Source organism: Misgurnus anguillicaudatus, chromosome 14, assembly GCF_027580225.2.
Source record: "Misgurnus anguillicaudatus chromosome 14, ASM2758022v2, whole genome shotgun sequence".
NCBI lineage: Eukaryota > Metazoa > Chordata > Actinopteri > Cypriniformes > Cobitidae > Misgurnus > Misgurnus anguillicaudatus.
The window spans coordinates 5,275,656-5,289,211 of NC_073350.2; the positions used below are offsets into that span (position 1 = coordinate 5,275,656).

General features: G+C 37.4%; 1 protein-coding gene across 1 annotated transcript in view; it reads right to left on the reverse strand.

Moving 5' to 3' along the window:
* Positions 1–13,556, reverse strand: part of LOC129428110 (low-density lipoprotein receptor-related protein 1) — a 216,796-nt gene that overhangs the window by 13,280 nt on the left and 189,960 nt on the right. Inside the window, exons 72-85 of the mRNA XM_073875764.1 lie at positions 13,013–13,135; positions 12,568–12,690; positions 12,309–12,446; positions 12,090–12,221; positions 9,807–9,930; positions 8,858–9,125; positions 7,075–7,253; positions 6,617–6,723; positions 6,409–6,528; positions 5,838–6,014; positions 3,114–3,254; positions 2,825–2,995; positions 2,447–2,616; positions 986–1,167 (exon numbers count right to left, since the gene is read on the reverse strand). Of these exons, the coding sequence (XP_073731865.1) occupies positions 986–1,167; positions 2,447–2,616; positions 2,825–2,995; positions 3,114–3,254; positions 5,838–6,014; positions 6,409–6,528; positions 6,617–6,723; positions 7,075–7,253; positions 8,858–9,125; positions 9,807–9,930; positions 12,090–12,221; positions 12,309–12,446; positions 12,568–12,690; positions 13,013–13,135 (2,155 nt within the window). The remainder of the gene's footprint in view (positions 1–985; positions 1,168–2,446; positions 2,617–2,824; positions 2,996–3,113; positions 3,255–5,837; positions 6,015–6,408; positions 6,529–6,616; positions 6,724–7,074; positions 7,254–8,857; positions 9,126–9,806; positions 9,931–12,089; positions 12,222–12,308; positions 12,447–12,567; positions 12,691–13,012; positions 13,136–13,556) is intronic.

A 13,556-nucleotide genomic window follows, 5' to 3' on the forward strand; every position in this document is an offset into this window, starting at 1 on the left:
TGGAGATGATGAGCATGGATCACAACTGGGCGGAGAGGTTGGGCAGCCAGGCAAGAATTCAAGCCTGCAGCTGACATTGTATATATTATAAAGTCCCTCCAGATTTTCGTGATTCCGCAATCGTGGCACACAGCGCAAAATCATCAAAATGTTGCGTTATTTTGAGATCCTGCATAATTAGTTATTTCAGCGCAAAACAAAAAGTCTCATTATTTTTATCAAATTCTTTCATGATACAGAGTAGACAACTTGGTGAACATTTCTGGCTTTATTTTACTGAACAATCTCTCTCTCTCCAGCACGCTGCACCCCACTACCATCAACCCTGTGCCCCACAGTTAACAATCAATCTCCTGAGCACATATCACTACATTATCCCTATAAGTTTTTAATTGTAAGCTAGTATAATGCTTTATTTTCATGAGGATACATGCATGAAAAATCTGTGTGGCGCACTTCCAGTCTCACATAAATGCCAAAAACCGGTTGAAGCAATATCATAATGCATTTCAATTGACTGTTTTGTAGTCCTTATAAGAAGTTGTTGGAAACTAAAAGAAAGGCATCTGTCTACTATCATCTCATCTCAGCGTTCGCACTTGAGCGGTCTCATACACGTATAATAATAACACAAAAGTAAACAGAGTTTAAGGAAACTCAATTTGGACTATTGTGCATTACTGTAGGTCAGTCATGTGCATGCTTTTTAACTCTTTCCCTGCCATTGACAAGTTATCTCGTCAATTAAAAATGAGATTTAAAAAAGAAAACATTACCCTGCCAATGACGCTTTCCTTATGAGTTTTTATGGTAATCTGTAATTCTGTTATTATCCACTAGATGTCACCCAATTTATAAAAAACTGATGCAAAAACAAATTTAATCAATTTTAAACTCAGTGTATGTTTTGATCATCGTTCTGAATTTGATCTCTTAACAAAATTCCTTTACAAAAATGCAATTATTTCAGCTTTTTGCTCAAAATGTACAACTGCATGTAACGTCTCCATTAGGCTGGTAGCTATTAATGGGAATACACTTTCCATCACGGCAGTAATGACATTTGTCCACTTCACAATTGTTGCCGATGAATCGCGGAGGACAGCGACATTGTCTAGACCCGTCGCTGGACTGCAAACACGTTCCTTCATGATCACAAAATCCATCACACTTTCCTGTTGAAACGTAGAAAAAAACAAGATCCCGCTATAACTAGACTCACCTAAAGGATTATTAGAAACATCATACTAATACTGTGTTTGACCCCCTTTCGCCTTCAGAATTGCCTCAATTCTACGTGGCATTGATTCAACAAGGTGCTGAAAGCATTCTTTAGAAATGTTGGCCCATATTGATAGGATAGCATCTTGCAGTTGATGGAGATTTGTGGGATGCACATCCAGGGCAGGAAGCTCTCTTTCCACCACATCCCAAAGATGCTCTATTGGGTTGAGATCTGGTGACTGTGGGGGCCATTTTAGTACAGTGAACTCATTGTCATGTTCAAGATACCAATTTGAAATGATTCAAGCTTTGTGACATGGTGAATTATCCTGCTGGACGTAGCCATCAGAGGATGGGTACATGGTGGTCATAAAGGGATGCACATGGTCAAAAACAATGCTCAGGTAGGCTGTGGCATTTAAACGATGCCCAATTGGCACCAAGAGGCCTAATGTGTACCAAGAAAACATCCCCCACACCATTACACCACCACCAGCCTGCACAGTGGTAACAAGGCATGATGGATCCATGTTCTCATTCTGTTTACGCCAAATTCTGACTCTACCATCTGAATGTCTCAACAGAAATCCTCAACAGAAAAAAGCCTCTTTTTCCTATTTGTAGTGGAGATGAGTGGTACACGGTGAGGTGTTCTGCGGTTGTAGCCCATGCGCCTCAAGGTTGTGCGTGTTGTGGCTTCACAAATGCTTTGCTGCATACCTCGGTTGTAATGAGTACTTATTTCAGTCAAAGTTGCTCTTTTATCAGCTTGAATCAGTCAGCTCATTCTCCTTTGACCTCTAGCATCAACAAGCCATTTTGACCCACAGGACTGCAGCATTCTGGATGTTTTTCCCTTTTCACACCATTCTTTGTAAACACTAGAAATGGTTGTGCGTGAAAATCCCAGTAACTGAGCAGATTGTGAAATACTCAGACCAGCCCGTGTGGCACCAACAACCATGCCACGCTCAAAATTGCTTAAATCACCTTTCTTTCCCATTCTGACATTCAGTTTGGAGTTCAGGAGATTGTCTTGACCAGGACCACACCCCTTAATGCATTGAAGCAACTGCCATGTGATTGGTTGTTTAGATAATTGCATTAATGAGAAGTTGAACAGGTGTTCCTAATAATCCTTTTGGTGAGTGTATATACAAATGACAAGCTGACTGGATCGATCCTTAAACATTTTAGGGTAACAGCAGGTGTGTGGCTTGTAACACTTTCGGTACTGACACTGATCTCCCAGCAAGTCTGTAGGGCAGCTGCACGTTGGCTGGTTACCGTAATTAACTGTACAGTTTCCTCCATTCTTACAGTAATTCAGACATGTAGGTTTATTACAGTTGGGTCCTGTAAATCCTGCTAGACAGCGGCAAGTAGGAGCTCCTGAAAAATACAAAAATAATCAAATAAAAATATACATTTACTTGATTAAATTAGTTTGTTTTATTATAGCTATTTATTATAATGAAGTGGGGTTTAACAATGTTCAATTTTTTTTACAACACATTAAATATGGTGCACTTACATCTAAAAAACACACATGTTGTGCCTGTATAGTGTATGTTTTGTAGATATGTTTGTGGTGTTGTACCTGTAGGAGATGCAGTACAGGTTCCTCCATTCTGGCAGTAATCTCTGCACTGGTTTATATCACATCTTTCTCCTGCATAGTTGGGCTGACAGCGGCACTTGGGCTGTTTCCTGGCATTCAGCACACAGGTGCCACCGTTCCGACACAGTAGATTACAGGGGCCACTCGGAGCTGAGACAAGATAAAAAACAGATTAAATTCACTTTGAAAAAAGATAATGGGATAGTTTATCCAAAACAATAAACATGATTTTAATTTCTTTAAGTCAGGGGTGGGCGTGCAGACTCACAAACAGGTGAGATTGTGGGCGTGGGCACCTCCACACAGGTGCCGTTGTCTAGTATTCGGCCGTTTGGACAGGTGCACACTGGACCACTGGGACTGAGCAGACATAACCACTCACATTTCTTCCTATCACATGGGTTTGTCACTGTGAAAAAAACAGAAATGTTTTCTTCTATTACTGTTAAAGGTTTAGGGTCTATAACTCTATTCCTGTTTTAGAATAATAGTAAACGCATTAAACACTGTATGAAATAACACCAATAAAACAAATCAAAGCTGGTATAACGGCTGGTATAACGGTGTATATTAGCACTTCTAAACAGTGTTGGGTAAGTTACTCAAAAAAGTAATGAATTACTAGCTACTAATTAATTAATTCAATCATGTAATTAGATTACTGTACAATTTATTCTCTCCAAAAAAGTATTTAATTACTAATTACTTTTTAAATCGTATTTAGTAAATAATACAAAGATAGGCTTTAAACGGCTCAAATAAATCATATAAAAGTATCAAATTATTCTGGTCACACTTTTTAAGGTCCAATTCTCACTATTAACTAACTATTATCTACTTTTGCCCAAATATACTCCTAATTCCTGCTTATTAATACTTAGTAAAGTAGTTGTTCAGTTTAAGTATTTGTAGAAATTAGGTAGGATTTGAATGTAGAATATGGTTTTGCAAAATAAGGCATTAATATGTGCTTTTTAAGTATTAATAAACAGCCAATCTCAGCAATATTAATGTTAATAACCAACCAGTTAATAGTGAGAATTGAGTGTTACCATTATTCTTTACTCATACTTATGAGTACTTATTATTCTTTACATTATTCTTAACTCACCAAAGTATTTAAAGTGAGAAGGATTAATATAAACATGCATTTTACTGTTAGACTTTACATTTTAATGGTAAATCCACTATTGTATTACATATAATTGATCTACAGTCCATACACATTATTTAGTTCAATTACATAAGAAGTAACTGTAATTAAATTACTGGAAAAATAAGAGTAATCCCTTACTTAATAAATAAATTACTTAAATAATTAATTAAATTAATAATTAAAGTAATTAAATTACAGTAATTATTTACTTAGTAACTACTAACACCCAACACCGCTTATAAAGCACACATTAAAGGCAGGATAGGCAGAAATTGCCTAAAAAACTTTTTTTCCAAATTAGTTTAAACTGTCTTTATATACCAATACATAAGTAAAATGTAAGTACTCCGAAAAAGAGAGTATAAAACTCGAGTGTATGTAGACCTCTCACCACTGTTTTAAACACAGCTAATTAATTCCATTCGGGATGAAACATATGATTGGCTTGCGCGACTATCACTCTCTCTCGCGACCATGGCACCACCCCTGTTGCTACAGGATCTGCCCACATGCACCGCGCTCCTTCCTCTCTGCTCGTCTCAGGTAAATGTTTCTCCCAGCAGAGCTGGTTAGCGTCGCGCGTTCATGTGTTTTGGGGGCGTGGCTTTAGAAGAAACCCAGAAGGGAGGGGGTGGAGTGAATGGAAATAATTAGCTGTCGTGAGAGGTCTACAGAAGCTCGATTTTATACTCTCTTTTTCAGAGTACTTAAATTTTACTTATGTATTGGTATATAAAGACAGTTTAAACTAATTTGGGAAAAGTTTTTAAACTTTTTTTAGACTTAAACCTGCCTACTCTGCCTTTAATATCTTATTCTGCATGACCTTAGATTCCTTAATCTTACCCGATAACTTCCCCTGAACTTAACAACTACCATATAAAACAGTAATAAGGAGCTTACTGAGGCAAATGTTGTAGTTAATAGTTAGTGAAAGGACACATATTATGCCCATTTTTACAAGATAATATAAGTCTCAGGTGTGTCCAGATGTGTCATTTAGTATAGCATGTTCAAAATGACCATATAGTGCTGTTTTATTGTATGTACCTTTAAATGCAAATGAGCTACAGCTCCTTACTTCCTTACCAAAAGAGACAGTGAGCACTTTTGGTTAAAATAGATAAGATTTACGTGACTACAGTCTGAGACAATAGTATCTTCAGCTGCATTAGCGCTACAACATGCTAACAAACACATTTAGTTAAGCTTTTGGGTAAAATTAACCAGCCAGTCAGTGTCCGTGGCTGTGGGCGGGGCTTTGTTATTGTGACATCACATTAACAAGAGAATCAAAACAGCATGTTTTATAAGACTGCTTAATCAGGATTAAAAAAGAAGGGGAGGGTGGATTTCCCATTGTAGTGTGGTTGTGTTCACACACTGCCAACACACATGTATGTCCAAACACTTTGTAAAAGTGCATAATTTCGTATCCATGCATAATATGTGCCCTTACATAGTGAGGATTGCACCCTAAACTAAAGTGTGACTATTGCTACCAACCAAGGGGTGCACATTGCAATAATAATTTCAATATATTCTATACATTTCATTTCGGGGGGCAGTCGAACAGGTTCAATTCTCACAGGCGTTAAGTTACAACTTCACGCCAGCTGCTCCTCGGGCGCTGCAGTGATCGCTGTCCACTGCTCCGAGTGTGCATGTGTTCAGTACTCACTGAGATGGGTTAAAAGTATGGGCTACACTTTCATTCATAAGTTTCTCTTTTGGTATGTGTATGCAGTCTATGCATTTAAGATAAAGAGTATAAATAAACTTTCTCAGTCCTGTCTATATAAGTCCATTGTTCTTATAGATGTATAGTGTACTCACTCTCTGGCTGTTTGTAAGGGTGGTACAGGACCAGATCTGTGGCATGATTCATGCCTGTGGTCAGATGCTCAACAGATCCTTTACCAAACTTGTTAACACGAAAGACAAAGTTGTTCTGGTAGGTCACACCATAGATAAAATCCTCAAAGATGTCAATGCTGAAGGGATGATGCAAATCTAGAAGGGAGAAAACTGGATTAGATAGCAGTTTTACATTTTAAACTGGCTGGCTAGCCTTACTGTAGTATTGCATTCAAATGATCATTGAATGTCCTAAAAGAACCAATCAATACAACACAGAAACATTGGTCTGAATAGAGTGGGTGACATTAGTTTCATATTTTTTCATCAACAATTCAAGGCATACAGAAATCTGATATATTGGAATCAGATTAAATATATCAGATTTCTGTGAGGGAAGCTATGGGTGTAGTTTACCAAGATGTACAGGATAGCAGGCTGATGGTAGGGTGTAGATTTAGTAGACAGAGCAGTTACAGTAATTCAGGTATGTGAATGTACATGCATGTTTCAGATATGTCATCTATATAGATAAACTAAACGACTCAACTGTTCTTAATGTTGGAAACGGCTATGACCGGATCTGTGCCATTCAATCTCACACTTCCAATAACAGAGAGTTTAGCATCAGCCCAGTACAGTCGCTCATTGAAGTAATCCACAGCTAAACCTAATAAACAAACACACAACAGTTCTCGGGTTATAACGGCTTGTACACGACACGTTTATCTCAATTTCTTTGACCAGTGATCCCTTACCTGTGGGCCATTGAATGTTTTCATGTACCAGCGTCTCTCTCATTGTACCGTCCATAGCTGCAGTCTCAATCTTAGGGTGGTTTCCCCAGTCGGCCCAGTACATAGTGCTTCAAAAAGTAGAGATTCAATGAATGGTCTCCATTGGTTGCTTGCATTGGGACAGCTACAGATCAGTACCTTCTATATTAAAAACTGTTCCTAATTCCTAACCCAAATATTTGCTAAAGTAATAGTGATACTTGCATTAGGAATTAGGTAATTTACCTGTCATTTATTTCCCTTGTTATTAGAAAAAAACTATTGTAAAATGACTCTGTTATTATTGATTCAATGTGGTTGTCTACCAGAAGTTGCGTTTAGTCCACAAAAGTCATTTGATTAATTTGTTACTGATGAAACCGTCTATAAAGTGCTGGATAATTTCTTTATATTATTTATAAAGTCCATCTCTTGCTCACCCCCTCTGAGGATCCACCACAATGGCGTAAGGCTCATCAATCATGCCTGAGATGAGAGTTTTACGATGAAGTCCATTCATTTGTGCCACCTCAATGACATCACGTCCTGAGTCTGTCCAGTAAATGTTGTTGGCCACCCAGTCAACAGCAATCCCACGAGGCATCTTTAATCCAGGGATCTACAAAGACGCAGATATAAAATTACTTATTCATTTTGTTCTGTCCATTTCCACTCACATTTTACTTTATTATTATTATTAATTTCTGTTTTACTTTAGCTATGTTTCCTTTATTTTGCTTGTTTAACTCTTTCCCCACCATCTTGTGAATTAAGAGGAAACGCTTTCCTGCCAATGACGAGTTCTTACAGCAATCCATATTTCCGCTATTATAAGCACTTACAAACACTAAAGCATCCAATGATCCAAAAACAGTAAATACTCTGTGTATGTTTTGATCATCGCTCTGAATCTGGGCCCGTATTCAGGAACATTATTTGGGCTAAGAGTTGCTCCTAGTGACAAAATTCTTAGAAAATTCTTAGAAATGTGGGCGTTTCCACTTAGATTTAAAGAAAAGATCCTAGTAAAAAAAAGAAGTAATAATTTAGAAAGCATCTTAACCCTTAAAAAGGTCTCAAGGTTCAAAATTGTTAGGAGTATCGACAAGGACTTTTAAGAGGCTTAAGAGTTTCTTTAGCAGCAGGTAAAGTGAACAAAAAACGAGGGATACAATGCATGACAGTGAATTAATAAGACGCAACACATTAGATCGTGCAGGGATCATGTTTGTGACCGATCTTATAAGAGACATTCTAACATCTCTGACACAGCGCAAAAATGCCATAGTGCCAGAAACGAACAAAATCTTGTGGGATGAGCACTGTTTTATCATACTTCTTTATCCAAATCTAACCCTAAACACAACATTTAGGGGATTTAGGCTGTAGTTGTTTCTCAACTAGCCAGGGCTGCTGTTTTCATCCTAATTTTACATCCAAATCGAATCCTAAACTTTTCGTAGCCTGCACGCAGGTTACCAGCGGGTGAACCACATAATATTTGATGTAACGGGTGTAATAATAATATTAACGTGTCATTCTCCTCACTAAAATAAAAGTTTTGGTACTTTCCTTGCTCAAAGTATTCCTTTTATTGTTATTTTAAGTTGTTTAACATTTATATTTTCTATATTTTGTACTGTTCATGCTAATCAAAACAATACTAATTTGAAGGTTTTGACCAAAAATGTCAGACTTATATTAAATTGTATATCTGTCACGGTTATTAAATTTGGCTGACGGTTAATTGTCTAATAAACTGTGATCGTTATTACAATTAATTGCCCGTATAAGGGCTTTGACGATTATGATTAATTGGTTTTTTTTTTGCTTTCACGTTTAATTCTCATAAATTTTTTGTTTGTTCATAAAATAATTTCACACATTGTTGTAATTATTTACATAAAATCTTTTGCAAGGTTTACCTGGCAGTAAATATTAATACACATAACACATATTTAAAAGTAATCTGGTACTGTCTCATTTATACAGGCGCTGCAGCTCCCCCTTGTGTTTTTTAGACAGATGTGCAGTCATTGCGGTGATCCGAAATCATCGCAATGAGGTCAAACAATCGCGACGAGACGATTATTGAATCATTGTGACAGCCCTATTAAATGGTGCTTTAGAATTTAGGTATTTATTCGTATGAAACTGTGATTGAAATTGAAATATCATGATGCCATACTGTACGTAAACGGTTTGTTATGTTGAAGCTCTGACCTCTAGATCAGTCACTCTGGGATCGGTTTGTCGCCGGTTGCGGTTCGAATTTGGCGATGCAGGTCCATTAGACGGCTGCTCGAAAGATGAGATTCTGCCGGTGTGCCAGTTAGTCCAGAAGATCCGTTTGGATTTAATGTGCAGGTCCATTGCGTCAATTCGGACCTTTGCATCTCCCTGGAAGGCTTGTTCGTATATCCAGTTTTGCATTCCAGGATACAGACTGCGAATTTCATTATCATCTGCGACGTACAGAACTTGTTTATCACTGCCTAGAATGACACAATGGATGTGAAGAGAAAAGAAACTGTAATATATTCTGAATACAAGCAAAGCTTTAAGGTCAGAGTACACCGTTTAATTTTGACATGAATGAATATAAAGCTGTGTGGATGTTTTATTTTCATCAAAAAAAAAAAAAAAAAATGACCTAAAGAGTATTTAAAACAACTTATTTTATGTTGCAAAGCCAGAAAGTCATTCAGGTTGGTAATTAGTTAAAGGAACAGTATGTAGGATTGTGGCCAAAACTGGTACTGCAATCACAAAACTTGTGGCTAAAACTGGTACTGCAATCTCACAACTGGTGGCCAATACACAAAATGACAACATAAACATCAGTTGAGGGCTGCAACTCCACTTTTTAAATGACAATATCCTGGCCGGACCACTGTTGTCAGTGATATAAGTATTTGAAATCAAAATTATTTCTTAATGTCTAGTGACATATCAGGACCATTTTATGATTAATTGATATACATTTCTTAAATACTGTTCCTTTAATGAAAAAGTTTCATTTCTGAGTGTTCATAATTTTAAAGAAATCTTGTTGCTGTCAGTTCCAGGTATAAAACATGTCACCAACAATAAAACAAGTGACTTCATTACAAACCAAGAAATGAAATATGAGTTGTTATTACAGAATACTGTAGTATTTTGTTTATAAAACCTGCTGTCAGTTTTGCAGGTGTTGTTGACTTTGGTGAAGTACTTGTGGCAGCTGCATTTGTGGGAGCCCTTTGTGTTGTTACATATGTGAGAACAGATCCCAAACTGCTTGCACTCATTCACATCTGACACAGAGAAGAAACACAACTAAAAGCAACAGCAATAGCAACGATAGCAGTACACTAATACAGAAGAAGGCATATGTCTAAATGTCTGAATGTTAGAAATTAAATAAATAAATTAAAAAGGTTTTTTAAACACAACTAGATCCAATAACGTAGAAAAAGCAGCCAATAGCAGCCCAGAATAGATAAAAATCATCAAAACTCAATAAGCTGTGTGATAAAATGTTAAGAGTAATTTTTTTGCAATTTCCAGACAAAGTCTGGCTACTTTAGGTATATTAAAAAATATATAAGTTAGATTTAATTGAGACTTTTTAGTCACAATTTGCATAGGTGATAATAAAACTCACTTAAACACAAATCTAACAATTTCTAAACAATGTGGAGAACACATTAATAAAGAATGAGTTTATTATTTATTTATACATGAGTTCTGTGTGACACAGAGGCTGATTACACTTGGCATTAACATGCGTTTTCATCGATCGGATCACAAGTGGACGAAGTTAATGCCAGGTGTAAACGGTGTTCAAAACGTTTTGAGCTCGTCCACTTTCGACCACATTCAACCACATTCAGATGTCGCCGAAAACCCTTTCGAACGGATTGTTTTTGTAGTGTAAACGCACATGTGGTTGAATGTGTTCGAACAGCCACATGCAACCGCCTTCTCTCCGCCCATTTATCTAATCTGAGGTACTGAGCACAATGTTTTACATCTTTTCTGACTTCTGGCGTGAACACACGGTGAACAGCGCTATTTTTAGCCTTTCATTGATCAACTAAACTGCTGATCTCTGCAGTTTCATATTGCAAGCGTGTGAAAGTTGCGCGATCCTATTTCATCAATTGCGCTGAAAATTTAGAGAAAGCTCTAACATATACATGTACAAAACACTGTGCAGCATGATTACTAACAACAAAAGCAGAGGACTCTGACATAATATTAGTTCGCGTCCATATAAACTCATAATTACTCCCGCTCGTGTTTAAATGACAGCAGAGAGACTCACCCAATTTAAAAAACAAGTGTAAATGTGATGTGTCTCTCTCGTCCACTTGTGATCCGATCGATGAAAACACATCTTAATACCAAGTGTAAACAGCCTCTGACATCCAGTATTGACTGCATGCTGAGTTCATGTTTTACATTGACAGTCTTTTAGCCAGCCTGATCTCACGAATTTCTGCGGAATAGTCAAATAATTTTTCCGTGACATTCTCACGGATTTCCACATTTTTCCGTGGCCCTGCCACGGACTGTCTTTTTCCGTGACATTCTCACGTATTGGTTAATCAACTGTTTTGTCCTATTTTCTTACCATTGTCACTTCGGTTTAGGGTTAGATTTACATAAAATGACATCCTTACCCAAACCCAACTCTAACCGAAAATATAAAAGAATAAAGCAGGAAAAAAAATAGTATAAACCAATACTTAAAGTGACATACAAACCAAACACCAAATTTAACCGTAAACCGAAGCGACAATGGTTTGAAAATAGGAAAAAGCAGTTGAGTTACCAATCCGTGAGAATGCCACAGAAAAAGACAGTCCATGGCAGGGCCATGGAAAAATGCGCAGATCCGTGAGAATGCCATGGAAAAAATTAGCAAAAAATTTGTGACTATTCCACAGAAATTCGTGAGATAAGGTTGCTTTTAGCCATTGGTGTTTACATTACCTGAACCAAACAGCAGCTAATGATCTGCTAATATTATTGCTTTGATGTTGGTTTTGACCTCCTGCTCTTCCAAAATCAATGCTTTTGGCTGCATGTCAAGTCGGTCTTAAATATAGCCAGGTTTTTCAACTTCATTACTGTTGTTTTTCATTCAAGCCTTTATATAACAGGTAGAAATATGTTACATATTTTAATGTCTGATTACAGAAAAAATGTTTTTTTATCATAAAAAAAAGAAAAGAAATCGAGACTAAACAATGTTACAAGTAGACATTGTGAGTAGAGCAAGGCACATATGCACCACCTTTAAGCTTTTATTAGTCTATACCTCCTCCCAGAGGGAAGATGATGACGTCCAGGATGAGTGAAGTCTTTTAAAATGCAGTTGGCCTTTTTAAGTAAGATGTTTTAAGTTAGAAAATTTGGGAAAATTGCCTACAGCACAGTTATTTTGGGCATGTTTGTGTTGCGGTACCTGTGCAAGTCTGCTGCAGTGTTTTCTGGAAGCCGGGTCTGCAGGAGCAGAAGCTGTCAGTTCGGTTTACCACACAGTGGGCTTCTTCTCCACACAGACTGCGGTTATGGTGGCACTCGTACAGACCAGAATCTGTTGAGAGACACAAAGCACACACATTAACCATTGATTATACATCAATCTAAGTTTAACAACTTCCTCAGGCACAAATTAACACACCTTTCTTGTTGCAGCTGATCTCGTCGGAGCCGTAGTCCTCGCAGTCGTTGAAGTAATTGCAGCGCAAGTCTGCGCTTATACACTTGCCGTTACTGCATGTAAACTCATCCTTAGCGCAGGGCACATGGGCAGGGGTTTCTGAAAAGAGCATAGATTCACTTTAACAGAGGTTTGATAACACAATCAATAAGTCGTTCGGGTTAAGGTTGAGCATTTGCACTAACAGCACAGGCTTTTAATAGATCTGGCGGTTACTCACGGCAGTTTAGTTCATCGCTGTTGTCTCCACAGTTGTCAACACCGTCGCATTGTTTAGACACTGGCAGACACACTCGGTCATTATGGCATCTAAACTGTCTGGTGGGAGGACAGTGAAATCTTTCTGTGACACAAAGATAAGTGGAAGATTAGAGAAGACATTGCTCGGTCTGAATGTAAAGATGTGAAAGTCTTTATGGCATTGCAGCATAAAAGAATGAGACCAAACTCCTGACATTTAAAACTACAACAATATAGTTTGATGAAATACATCATGAGACACGTGAAGACATGTAATGCTCCATTTTATTGAATTTAGTTCTATAGTTTTAGTACAAATCTGTTTTGTACTACTGTTGCCTACTATGATATGAGTATATTCATACCATGATAAAAGAGTCATATTGTCATATGATAAATAAAGTGATAAATAATAAATGACTTACTGCAATCTTCTGGGTTTTCATCTGAGTTATCTCCACAGTCATCCTCACCATCACACCTCCAGGCCAGCGGCTTACACAGAGTGTTATTACACTGAAACTCATCCAGGAGGCAGTATTGACCCACTGATACACACACACACAGTTTCTGTATTAATTTCAGCACAATTGCCCAGCATTTATCATGTGTCTTGCTACTAGTCTCTGAACGGTAATATATTGTATTTTTATGCAGCTACGTGCTCAATGAAGCCATTTCATTCACATATGTTCTGTTTTCAGACATTAAAACCAGTAAAAAATAGTAATTAAACGTGACTACATTAACCGGCAGTAACTTCCAGGAACTTTCTAATCATCATCATTATACACAGTGATTTTGGCAGTATTACTGCATTTGTCTAATGTTGCACACTCAGCGCCGTATATCCAGATAACAAACGATGCTCATATTTTTTCAGAAGTACAGTATATTGTCTGTCTGTGTGCAACACCGCAACCGCTGCCTTTTGGTTCTGATAACGTCAAGATATTATTTTGTAAACTA